This window comes from Castor canadensis, chromosome 15 (assembly GCF_047511655.1).
Source record: "Castor canadensis chromosome 15, mCasCan1.hap1v2, whole genome shotgun sequence".
In the NCBI taxonomy this organism is placed as follows: domain Eukaryota; kingdom Metazoa; phylum Chordata; class Mammalia; order Rodentia; family Castoridae; genus Castor; species Castor canadensis.
In genome coordinates, this window is record NC_133400.1 from 54,528,654 (window position 1) to 54,541,609 (window position 12,956).

The following is a 12,956-nucleotide window of genomic DNA, read 5'->3' on the forward strand; positions in this document are numbered from 1 at the left end:
ACAAAAATGTTTAAATATCTATCAGAATATATAGAAAAAGACTTTACCTTTTCACTACCAGCTAAATCAACCAGATAAAGTTTTCCACTCAGTTTTTGTTCCGTTTGTGTGTTTTCTTGTTTTACATTAATAAGAAATATACTGTGACTCCTAGAGCTATGTTCATTCATATCTGCAATGAAATTAATAAACAATTAGAAATCAACAGGTTCCCTTACTAGTAATTTCCCCTTAAGCATTATTTGACATAAGACATATCTTACAATTAATCAATTGGATAAGTATATCCAGTTATCCACTTATTTGTAAGAATATGAGACTGATTTATACCCTAACCAGTGTTAATATTCTACTTACTTGTAACTGCTACATGTCTATTGGATTTGCCTTCATCTATGGTATCCATAACTTCATCAGGACTACATACAAAACGTTCTGTGCACCCCTGTGAAATAATTTAAAAAGTGTTGGTAACATCCTTTAAAAAGTTTATTACAGGATTTTTCCTAACAAACATTGCCTATTATTTTGTATGTACCTTTACATAGGGAACTCGGTTTTTGTCTTCATGAACTGAAAGGTTGGTCTTTGAAACTGAAAAAGAAAAATAGTATTAGTAACATTGTCCTGAATTCTAATACCAGCTATGAAGTAATATAATTGATAAGATTCCCTCAGCAGTCTAATAACAATAAAAACTAATCGTGAAAAAAAATGTGTGTGTGTATGTATTGCTATTAGGAGTCTTTCCTCTAATTTCCTGCTTGGGGAGCAAGCTTGGGGAGCAGGAAATTCTTCCTCCCCCCCCCCATTTCTCCTTACTTTTATCCTGCTATACTAGATTCCTATCCTAATAAACTTTCCTATTACTTTTACTACCAAAAAAAGTATTGCTATTAAATATAGTAAAATCTTGGAGACATAATAGAAAAATTAAATAGAAATCAATGTAGCAATATAGAATTTAGGTTCACTTTAACCTACCACACACATTTTACAAAAAAACACAAACAAACAATAAGCTCAAGGGCTTAATGTACTATGAAGGACAATATATCTAACTAACAGCTGATAAGACAACTAAAACTTGGGACTTTGGTTTTCAAATTCCCAGTCTAAATGCTATAATTATCCCTTAAGAAGTAACTGTAAGTATATGCTCTAAACTAGTTATTCTAAGTGTCAAAAGATATTCAACTAAAACTTCAAAAAAAATTTAAATGTCTACTTCATATAATTTAAGTCAATTTTAAATATAAGTTACTTTTGAAATGGTCCCATGTCTACTACTGAAAATGTAACAGGTGTTATTTTAAAATGATTAAAGAGCAGGAATTTAACTCACCATCTAGCAGGTCCCTTATCTTATCCAAATATATTTCAAAATATGAAACCTAAAGGGCAAAGAAATGAAGAAAAAGATCAACCCATTAACATACACTTATTAAGTAGCTAACGAGGTCTGAGTGCCAGATATTGTCTAGACTAGGGTAGAATTATAGATAAACCAGCCATTGTTTACATCTAAAAGGAAGACACAAATTAGCTAAGTTTCTTAAAAAACTAAAATTGAAAGCAATTTCCATTATGTATCTTCTAAAATGTATTGGACAGTTAAGAGTATTAGGAACTTTGAGTTTTATAATTAAACTCATTTATTTCACAGGGAGGGGGACTGAGGACAAAGACTGAGATTATTTTATTTAAAGTCATCTAGTGGCAGGTTGTCAGGTAGCAATTAGACCTAAGCAGTAGCCACAAGAGGAAGAAAATCGTTTGTAATTAAACCTCCCAAATCTACAAGTGACCAGTCTCTGTTAAAGTCAGAGTAGCTTCTCAGTGCCACAGGATATCACAGAATGCTTTGAAGTTAGTCACTCACCTAAAGCTTAATCCTTTCATTACAGAAGAGTAAACCACACTTAAAACATGAGCTAGGATTGGGAGTTTTATACAGGTAATGCTTTAACTTAACAAGACCAAGGCCCAGACCCAAGAGCTACAACCCTGGCAGTTAGCAGACCAGGGGCCTGTTGTTTCACATAGTAACTCTAACTTAACGAGACAAAGATCCAGGCCCAGAAGCCCCTCCTGGGGTGGTAGTGGTGGCAACTGGACCTGGGGCTGAGAATTCCTCAATAAATATTCCAATTCCAAATGCTGATATTGTCTTTCAGGCTATTCAAAGTGTACTCCTCTCCTAATAAACTTTACTATCACTTTCACTATATTTTCACATCTTGGAAAGACGTGTGTGTCTTCCCAGAGGATGTTTGTCCATATGCAAATATTGTTCTCTCACCAGATGCAAGAACCAAGGTATATACCAGTGTTACACTTTCCAGTAACAAGATGAACAAGAATACAAGTTTAACAAACCTAATGATCTATCAACTGTATCTATTCATAAGAGCAATTTAAAAACTTACTATAAGAGAGCAACTAACATTTACTATATTTTGGAAAAAAGTCATTGAGAGTGTAAGATAAAATACAATCTTCCCTTAAGGAATTTACCTTAATATGAAATTCCAAATTCTCATCCATGGAGTAAATATAGTTAAAAATATCTTGTACTATTCTTGGAATAATTCCCATGCCTTCTGGATCATGAAGTTTTCCCTATAAAGAAAATAAAACTTAGACTTCTTAAACTGTAAAAGATGAATTAAAACCAAAAAATTTATATCTATAATTTTAATCAATAAGGGATAAGAACTGTAGTTGCTATTTTTTGTAGAAATAACTCTACAAATACCTAAAAATCTCATTTAATTGTTAAATGTATAATTTGTATCTCAAACACACATGGTTTACCAACTATCTTAACTCTTTACTTAATTACTAGATTTAGATCATTTGTAATTAAACCTCCCAAACACAAGTGACCAGTCTCTGTTAAAATCAGAGTAGCTTTATATGGAAAGAAATTAAAACTTTTTCCAATGTGTTTATTTTATGGTAATGCTAACCAAATAAGACAAAGTTTGTACATAATCTTCAAATACAGGTAATCCCTTACTATTCAAACTCAAGAAATAATTAAATTAGAACAATAATGCTACTTGTATGTTATTTGTATGAGAAAAACCAATAAAGATACATAAGCATTGTAAAATATCTCCAGAAATAATGAATAAACACCTTGTCTAAACTGGAAACTATATCCAAAAACAGAGTATAAAATGTTACCTCCATTGTGTGTGTCTTCCCAGAGGATGTTTGTCCATATGCAAATATTGTTCCATTGTATCCCTCAAGTACATCTATGAGAAAATATGAGATTTTATACTTTAGGGAATTTTTTCCTTAAGCAAGATTCCTAATGAATTACTTAAGAATGTTATTGGAAAATGTCAGATTTAACCTTAATGACATATAAACCACTCTTAAGAATGTTCATATATACAACCCTGGTCCTAGCCCATTTAGTGTGTAAAGATTTAAAAAGACACAAAAGAAAAATAAGTAATAGTAATTTTTTTAGTCATGATTATTTCCTTTCAGGCCTAGTCTACTTTCTATGCTCAATTAAGAATTTCAAATTCTATTGCTTACAAGCAACCATCTCATAACAATACATATCTCAAATGTCATTACATCTGTAGTCCAAAGCTTTATGTGACCTAAAAGAAAAAATCATCTGCAATTTGTACACAAATACAAGATTCTACAAATAGGACTAATTAACTGGTGGTTAAATCTCACAAACTGAGGAGGTATAAAAAGAACAGGCTGTGAGTTGATTGCTAGTGAAGATGGGAGATGATACAAGAAAACAAAGCTCACACACCCATACTTTCCTCTCATCCCACCTACAAAGTACTATACACTCAGTCCTACCTCAAAATCAATGATCAGAATGTTCCTATGAAATTACAAAACAATCTTTCTAATTCCTAGAAGTACTCCAAGATCTGCCATTAATATTAAGGATTTTCCTTTATTAGATTGAAGGGGGAAAAAAAAGAGTATGAGCAAAGAAAGTAACCTTTTGATTTCCAGTTTTAAAGGATTTTGGTTGGTTTTAAAAGGTATCATCAAATTAACATTCTACTCTTGAGAAATTCAAACTAAAGAGAGAAACCTCTACTGGAAACAGCAGATCATTAACAGTGGAAAGTAAAGCAGGAAGTACACCAACTGGGTGCTCTTTTCGAGGGATGCCAGGATCAAACCCAAGGTTTGAGCATGCTAGCTAGGCAAGCGCCTTAACACTCAACTATACTCTCAGCTCCAACCAATCCTTGTTTTGATTGATTTTCAAAAGGAAAAGAAAAGAAATCAACAGTATAGATTTCCCACAGAGATATTTATTAATAAGAAAAAGTTACCAGTACTTACTTCCCTGGGAAAAATTTAAGATTTTTTAAGAGACTGCAAACATTTGAAACCTTCCTTCGAAGCTCCCACCCTTTTTTTGCTCCTGGTGATTCAGGGAGTTTTGAACTCAGAAACTTGCACTTACTAGGCAGGCACTCTACTACCTGAGTCCCACCCCAAGCTCTAAAGACTGCTTCATTTTTTTAAGGGTAGCAAAAGCATTTCATGAATCACATTTAGAAAGATGAGACTGTATGAAGAAGAAATGATCTGGGGTAAAAAGCAGTGGGCCCATTCCAATTCACCTGCTTTATATATATATCTGTTCTCAAAGGGTCTATGTCACATTCCCTACTTAAGATCTTTTACTCAATCATATGAAACTTAACATAAAATTCAGAGGCAGACAACTATGCAAAATATTACTTTTCTTTAAAAACAAAAACAAACAAACAAAACAAAAAACCCTAATTAGCTAGTGAGACAAGAGCATAACCACCTTTTGAAAGTCACTTAATCTCCATGAACTTTAGCTTTCTCACCAGCAAAATGTCTCCTCAAAGAAAGGCTGTGAGAATTAGAAATCATCATCTATAATTATTATTGTTAATATGAGTTTACAATGTGCCAGTAGCTGCCAATATATTAATAAATTTAACTCTCAAAATTCTATGCAAAGTATTATTAGTTCCATTTTACAAAAGAGGAAACTGAGGCACAGAAATTAAATTAACTTGTCTATAGTCCCACAGCTAGTAAGATGGAGATAAGGATGGCTCCAGAGACTTCTTCTTGACCACTGTACTATATTCTCAAGGCATACAGGAACTAAAATAAATATATGGCAGGCTACATGTGGAAAAATCAAAGGTGGAAACAGTGTCAGACAATCCAGGTCTGGAAGCCATCACGGGAAACTAAGTAATCTATGAAAGTCTGGTATGATGCCTAGCTTTGAGCAGGCACTGAATAAATGACAACTATTTAGTATAGGGGAAACGAGCATACAGCAATCACTCAGATTCAGAATTCAAAAATGAATACAAGTGGATAATTTGTTCAAAAGCAACAATTCTATCTAATGAATCATAAAAACAAAAAGGTAAAGGTCATATACATAATAAAGCTATATACCTATACAGAAATTTATGAACCAGTGCAACCTCAATGGACTATCAATGGCCCAGAATACTATCAGGCAGCTTGCTAGTCAAATCCATATCTCAGAAGAAATCCCCATGGCCCATCATTTTGCTCATCTTTGCCTACCAAACAGTTTTTAATCCAGGTCTCCCACCTAATCTATTTGCCAAAGACTGTACCAAGTCTAATCTATTTAGTTGATTTCCTATCTTCCCACCTCACTGGACACCAACTACCTATCCCCACACCTTAAATCTTTGTATTTTTAGTAATTCTGCTGTATTTCTATTCTTGTCCAGGATGAGCCCCACTAGCTACTACATATAGGTTTCTCTAAAAAGATACAGAGCATTTGGGTGAAGACAAAAGGAAAAGTCAAACCAGGTGACACTGTCCTATGCAAATTACAAAGCAGGAAAGAGTGACATTTAAGAACTGAAGAGGAAAGAATGAATTATTTAAGAAAATAATTTCTTCTCCAAAGACAGAGGAAACAATTTGTGTTCTTAAATCCTTGCAGTATGTTCTATTTTGCAGAAAAGAAGATGGAGACTTAAGAAGGTCAGGTAACCTACGGGAAATCACACAGCTTAGAAAGCAACAGTCTACACTTCAATGTAATTCCAAAGGCTCGACTACTCTTAATCATACTGCAAAGAAGAAAACTGCTATCCTGAATTTGGTTCCAAACAGGAAAGCAAAAACAGGCTGGTAAAGTAGAATTTAGTTCCAAACAGGAAAGCAAAAACAGGCTGACATTTTTTGAAAAACAGAGAAATTTCAGGAAACAAATATCAGCTTAGAATTATAAACAGTAATAAAACAAAACCAAAAATGACTGATAAACAGATTTCAAAAAGCTCTGAAAAAGGGAGGTATAAACCTATTGTTAAGACTAAACATCCAAGGATGTAATAAAAATCTCTAGAATAGTATGAGAAAGGATGTCTTACAAAAACAAAACAAAATAAAATGTAAGGCTTTAAAAAGATCTTTTAAAGCCATATTCAGAAAAAGATGAATAATCAACTTGTATTGCCTAAGTATGATGAAGTTACCTGATGACATTAAGACAGACGTATTCCCATTTTATTACTATATTCCACAAGCATTACTCTGAAAACAGAATAAACACTGTTAAAAGACTTTAAGGTTGATATGGGTAGAGTAACAGCAGAAAAATGGTTTTAAATGCACCCAAGTTTCCAGTTATTACATTTTAGGGATCAAACTCTCCCAGTTACTAAAGGTAAATTTAAAACCTGGAGGACAAAGGTAACAGAAGATGAATAATTTACAAATGTTACACTAATTTTCAAAAAGGGAAAAATTACAGATTCTGGGAACTACAGACAAGTATTCAAAAATTTCACTAAGGAAAAAATATGGTTAAACTAACTTAATTTCCTCTTTGGCTAAGGACAAATGATTGGTACTTTGAGGGAAATACCAGGGTCATGCACCATGATTTCATAAAAGGATCAAAGTTTTTCATCATATTCTTACAGAAATGTAAGAGGAACTAAGAACTAGACAAGTTTAAAGGTAAGAAGCTCTGAGTTGGCTGAATATTCAAACAATGTAATATCATGATTTAATTAACTGCCAACAATCTTATTTAGTTTTTAGATTAGGCTAACAACCACGGCCCATTCATTAAGCATTTAATAAAATATTTAGAATACTTTCAAATTTCAATGTCCTTGACACTACTGTGCACTTTTCAAATATGCCAAAAGTCAACTTAGTAGATCCTAATAAGAAAACTATAAAAACAAAACTAAAATATAATCACAGCCTGAAATGAACAAAATGGAATCTGCATGTTAAATACTTACACTTTGATGTGCAAGAATGGAATGGGGTTAAACACTGTAGCACATGTAAGAAAGATTTGTACATTTAAATTGTTCATGAATTCATGAATCAATCACTTCTTACAAATTAAAAAGTTAATGTAACCTTGGGTCAGGCAAGTAGCTCAGTGGTAAAGCATTTGCCTTAAGACCCCAGGACCACAAAAACATACAGAACACAACAAAAAGAAAATGTAATCTTAAATTATACTGATAGAAACAGTGTGCCACAATCAAATAATGCAATATAATTATGTTCTCTAATAGATCCTTTTGGAATACTTTTTGATACTGACAACATACAATAACACTTTTTTCCTCTTTGTTGCAGGCAGTTACAGAATCTCACATTAATTTCCTCTCATTTTATGAAGATTTCAACACCGTTTACTGTCTCTCACCAGTATCAGTCCTGTTGTAAATTCTCAATGTCCATGCAGTAGACAATCTTACTAAAACACTGTGGTCTCCCAGATCCTTGACCTAACTGCCAGCTCCACAGAGAGACCCTGACCTTTTCACTACCAACTGTACTGCCTCCATAATTCCAATTTTAAATGCCCACATTCTATTACTCCTTCTGGTACCCTTAATCCAACAATCCTTTGTCTTCACTGGGTTCTAATCTTACCACCTTTTTTCACTATCCTTTAAGTTCCCTTATGCTATACCTTACCCACTTTAGGTTCCACGGTCCACCATTATAACTACTTCCTTTCATGGTATCCTCAATTCTCTTGCCGCTTTCTCTCCTCTTTTGTACTTGTCTAGCAAACTCCAAATGGGTAAATCCAACTCTTCTGGCACCTAACCTCAAATGGGCCCTTAATGGTACTTGGCAATACTACCAACCTGCCCCAATCCATTCATTTTATGCCTTTTCCTAGAACTTTCTCCTCCTTCTTCACTCTCTGTGATGACTTTGTTTCTGACGTTCAATATGGCATATGAAAAGAATGTCTACATTTCCCCTCTATCATATCTATAAAATACTTTTATCCACAAATTCTCTTCTGTTACTAAGATGGTTTGTGCTCCCACTAAAAACAAATCCTACCTCTCTACCCTCATGAATGTCACAAGATTTCTGTTTTAATCTAAGAAGCACTTTTTATTAACTAGAGCTATCAAAAATGGAATAAATCATAAGTAACTATTTAACTGTAAGATCCCTTTGATAAGGTTATTTTTATAGTAACTGGAAATTAACTCCAAATAACCGCTTAGCATTCTCTCAACCCTAGAGTTAAATGGTTTTAGAAAACATAAAATTGATAAATATCTTAGTATAAGTTGCCTTTCTCATCCTTGGCAATCCCTATTAAGTTGTCAAAAGTTTCTTTGCTGAATACAAGTTAAACCTTTGGGAAAGGAGTAAAAATGGAGTGGAAGAATGATAGACTGCTGTCTTTGGCCATAGTTTAAAAACTTGTCCAGCCATTTTGTCTTCCTTCTCAAGCTTTTCCATTTCTAGAATTATTATCTTGGAAATTCTGAGACTAGCTAATAGAAACCCATCTTTCAAAAACAAATACATAACACTCCTACAACACCCTTCACTAGCTACTGTATGGTAATTAAGCAGTATAGTACTATTAGTAAGTGTATTATCCAAACCTTTTTCTGAAATTAACACAGAAGAAATGGGCATTAAAAGGAAAAAGCAAAGATGGAGTTAAGTGGGAAAGATCACAAATCAAATTTTACTTACTGCTAGGATAGTAAATATAAATTTAGTTCAACAAGTTAAACATACTTACCTTTAACAATCTTTTTTGCACAGTCATTGTACACTTGCTCTTGAGATGTGCTTGACTGGAACACACGATCAAATGCATAAGGCTTGGACTAAAAAACAAGAAACAAAAGTGTTTCAGTTATACAAATTAAAGATGAGGGGATACTTCTAAGTGACATTAAAAAAATATATCATATATTGAGCTTTCAAAATAGTATACATACTTTACATCACTTCTTATCATTTTAACTTGAGTGAAATGAACCTTTGGGGCTACTATGTATAAACCCACAAGAATAAACTCCATGAAAACAAGGACTGTTTTAGTCTTTGCTGTATTCCCAGGCCTAGTGCAGTGATTATAATTAGTACTACTAATGTAGTCACTCAAATGGTACTGAGGCTGTTTTTTTTTTTTTTGGGAGGGGGCAGTACTGGGGGTTTAGGACTAGGCAGGTGCTCTACAACTTGAGTCACACCCCCAACTCTTTTATGCTTTACTTATTACTTAACAGTTTTCAGCTTTTTGCTAAAGCAAAAGGGACCTCAATCTTTCTCTTGTAGTTGGGGGTTACAGAGGTGCAACACTACCCCCAGCATTATTTATTAGATGAGGTCTTGCTAACTTTTTGCTGGGGCTGGCCTCAAACTGTGATCCTCCTGATCTCTGACTCCCTAGTAGCTGGGTTATAAGTATGCACCACTATGCCCAGCCTTACTGCAACAACTCACTCATTCTTTCTTTTAGCAAATATTTATGCAATGTAAGATGTCCAAGAAAAGATTCTCTGCCAATGGAGGTTAAGTAACAGTGGGGCAGATATCATACATAGAGTGACTGGAATTCTGACTCATGCCAACTATAGTGCTATAACAAGAGGAGAACCTGCATTTAGGGGAGCACAGAAGAATGTCAGGAAAATAAATCTGGAAAAGGGATGATGAAGAACTGAAGAGTAAGTAGTGCCTAGTACACTGTTGTACTCTTTAGTTTTAGTCACCAAGAGGTGGGTGGCTATCGGTGTGAGAAAGCCGTCTAGGTAATATGGATAGGATGCTTAAAGATGCTAAGGCAGAAAGCAGCTTGTAGCATTCAAGAAATCAAAGGAAGTTGTTTAGTTTGACATACAAGCAGCAAGAATCAAATGCAAATGTCAACACAGTGAAAAAGATATCTTATTTTTAAAGTATTCTGAATCCTGTGGATCCCCCAGAAAGCACATTTGGGACTCCCCAGACAACTCTTGGGAGAACCTCTGATATAGTCTACAAAGGAGTCAGAGGCATAGAACAAAAAAGAAAAAAAAAAAGAGTACATAGTATCCATGAAAGTCAAGGAAAGAATACAGCTGTGAAGTCAAGACTAGGCCAGGTATAACAGCTTGAAAATAGAGTAAGAAATAATCAAGTAGAGCAGAAATTTGGTTGTGGGTCTACAAAAGTTGTTTTGTTTTTTTTTTTTTAAAGACAGGCAAGACTGTTACACAATATCAGATAATCTAATAATTTCAGAGACTGAGCATCTCAAGGTGAGAAAAAGAGGCAAGGAGATTCTGGGCATTCACATGTACCTGCCTCTCTAGTTTTCTAAAGGGAAGGAAGGAAGCTAGGCCCTTAAATGTTAAGATAAACAAAAAAAACATGACTCCAGAAAACAAAACAAAGCAAAACAAAAACCCCAACCTTAAATTATAGAATAATTCCTAGATCTTAAAACTAACCTCACGACCCTGCTCCCAAAGCTTTGATTAACTGTTACAATGAAACGGATACTCTCTCAAGGGCTATCCAAAGCCATTCCCAATTCTCCTTTCCCTTACTACTTTCCACTAGCCTAATCTCTTTGAAACCAGTGGTCCTATGACGAAGGTCTGGAGATTATAAAGTGGTGAACTACCAGGAGGTCTCTGAGAAGGGTATTATTTTTTCTTTGGTGGTAATGGGGTTTAAACTCAGGGCCTCATGCTTGCTAAGTAGGCAATCTACCACTTGAGCCACTCCGCAAGCCCTTATTTTCTTGAGAAAAAGGACCATCCCAGCTTTAGCTTTTTCTCCTTCCTAGAATGAATGTTTAGATCTATAGCATCCATCTTGCAAACATGAGAAATGATGATGATGAAAAGTCAGTAACTGAGGATGACAACGTAACAGTCAGGATCCAAGAAGTACTAGCAGTATGGGACTATTTCTAGGCTTTTTATTACATGAGAAAAATAACCACTTATTGCTTAAGCCACTATTGTTTGTTTTCCTCTGCAGCTAAAAGCATTCCTGATGGATATACTAAAATGACCTCACTTTGCCATCAATTTAAGATGGCATTAATGTCTGATTATTCTTTAGGTGTAACAGACACGAAAGTATCCTTTTGAGATTTGCATGTCAGACAGCAAGGAAAGACACTGGGCCTAATTCTACTTCCCTAACCCGCGGAGGTCCCATTTCCAATACAAAGAAGTAATACCATCAGGAAAGCTACTCAGCCCGTCTCCACTAAGGACACAATGAACAGCACCCTCTCAGAGAGAAGGGCTCCCTGTCTTGAGCTTTATTCCACCTTTACCTCCACAAGAGGATAAGTCTACAAAGGAGAGTTAACTGTCTTCAGGACTCCTGAAAGTCAACAGGTTCCTTGCTCTTGGCATTTAGAGATTCCTGCAGATTCCAAGATGGCGGCTAGAGGTAGGAAGCAGAAAGCGACCCTCCTATAGTGAAATCTTGGAGAGACGCTGGAGACACACTTTGCAGGCATAATCACCGAGAAAAGGCATAACTTTGACTCCTCCACATCTCCAGCCGGCGCAGAGAATCTCCACTTCACGTTAAACGGAGAACCGAGGAGGCCCCCGGGGCCGCCAGTGGCTGGCGCCCATAAGGCGTGGGAAGACGCGGACCAGGTGAGCTTCGCGGTACCGCGGTTCTCCCACAGACAAGCCTGGCCAGAGCAGCATAGCCCCCTGGACAGACTGACCTCCACACGGGAAAAAAAAAAGAGAAACTGAGTACTAAGCAATAAGAACAGTTAAGACACGCTGGAAAGAGGGTGGGGCGCCCTGAGCGCTGAAGATTGGGGGAAGGGAATCCTTCCCGGGATTAAAATAAATAAACAAGCCGGGCGGGCCGCAGAGCCTCTGGCGGGAGCGGGGCGCGTGCCCAGCAACCAGGAGCGGGGAAGCTGGTGAGAGGAGGGAAGACCCACTTCCCACTGTAAACAAACATGGTGGCCGGCAGGAGCAGCAGCACCACCCAGTAAGCAGGAGCAGGAAAGCTGCTGAAAGTGGCAGTGGGAGGAAAACTTCAAAGGAGAGGGGGGAAGACCCACTTCCCACGTGAGCTGTAAACAAACACGCAGGCCTGACAACGCGGGGGCAGTGTCACCTTTCCCAGTGCTTGGAAAGGGGAAAGCCTGTAGCAGAGGCTCCCGCACAGCAGAACTCTGAGCAAACAAAGCCTATGGGACCAGGTGAGTGCTAGCTCACCCCAGAGATCTGCATAAATAACGCCGCCAGCTACAGGCTGAGAGCAGCAGGCAGGCAAGCCACAGTTGCAGATACCACTCTCAGAACTGCCTCCAGACGCTTTTTTTTCTTTTTCTCCCTACCTTTGATGAGAGAACAACCAAATTACACCTGCAAGCCGAAAAACTTACTGAAACTGTATTGCATTTGAACTGGGGACACTTGGTGGGGCTTTTGTGTGTGTGTGTGTGTGTGTGAGTGTGTAGTTTTGTTCTACTTTATGCATCCCCTTTGATGAGATAACTACAGAACAACATCTGAGGCACCAACTCCAGGACTGGAGATTGAGATGGACACCCAAATTATTAAGACTGAAACTGCACTGCATATAAACTTGGAAGTTTTTTTTTTTTAATTTTCTATTTTCCATTTTATTTT

General features: G+C 36.3%; 1 protein-coding gene across 1 annotated transcript in view; it reads right to left on the reverse strand.

Annotated features, from left to right (window-relative positions):
* Kif5b (kinesin family member 5B) overlaps nucleotides 1-12,956 on the reverse strand; it is a 45,226-nt gene that overhangs the window by 25,949 nt on the left and 6,321 nt on the right. Inside the window, exons 2-8 of the mRNA XM_020157318.2 lie at nucleotides 9,083-9,170; nucleotides 3,193-3,266; nucleotides 2,518-2,622; nucleotides 1,346-1,394; nucleotides 539-594; nucleotides 358-445; nucleotides 48-172 (exon numbers count right to left, since the gene is read on the reverse strand). Coding sequence (XP_020012907.1) covers nucleotides 48-172; nucleotides 358-445; nucleotides 539-594; nucleotides 1,346-1,394; nucleotides 2,518-2,622; nucleotides 3,193-3,266; nucleotides 9,083-9,170 — 585 coding nt within the window. The remainder of the gene's footprint in view (nucleotides 1-47; nucleotides 173-357; nucleotides 446-538; nucleotides 595-1,345; nucleotides 1,395-2,517; nucleotides 2,623-3,192; nucleotides 3,267-9,082; nucleotides 9,171-12,956) is intronic.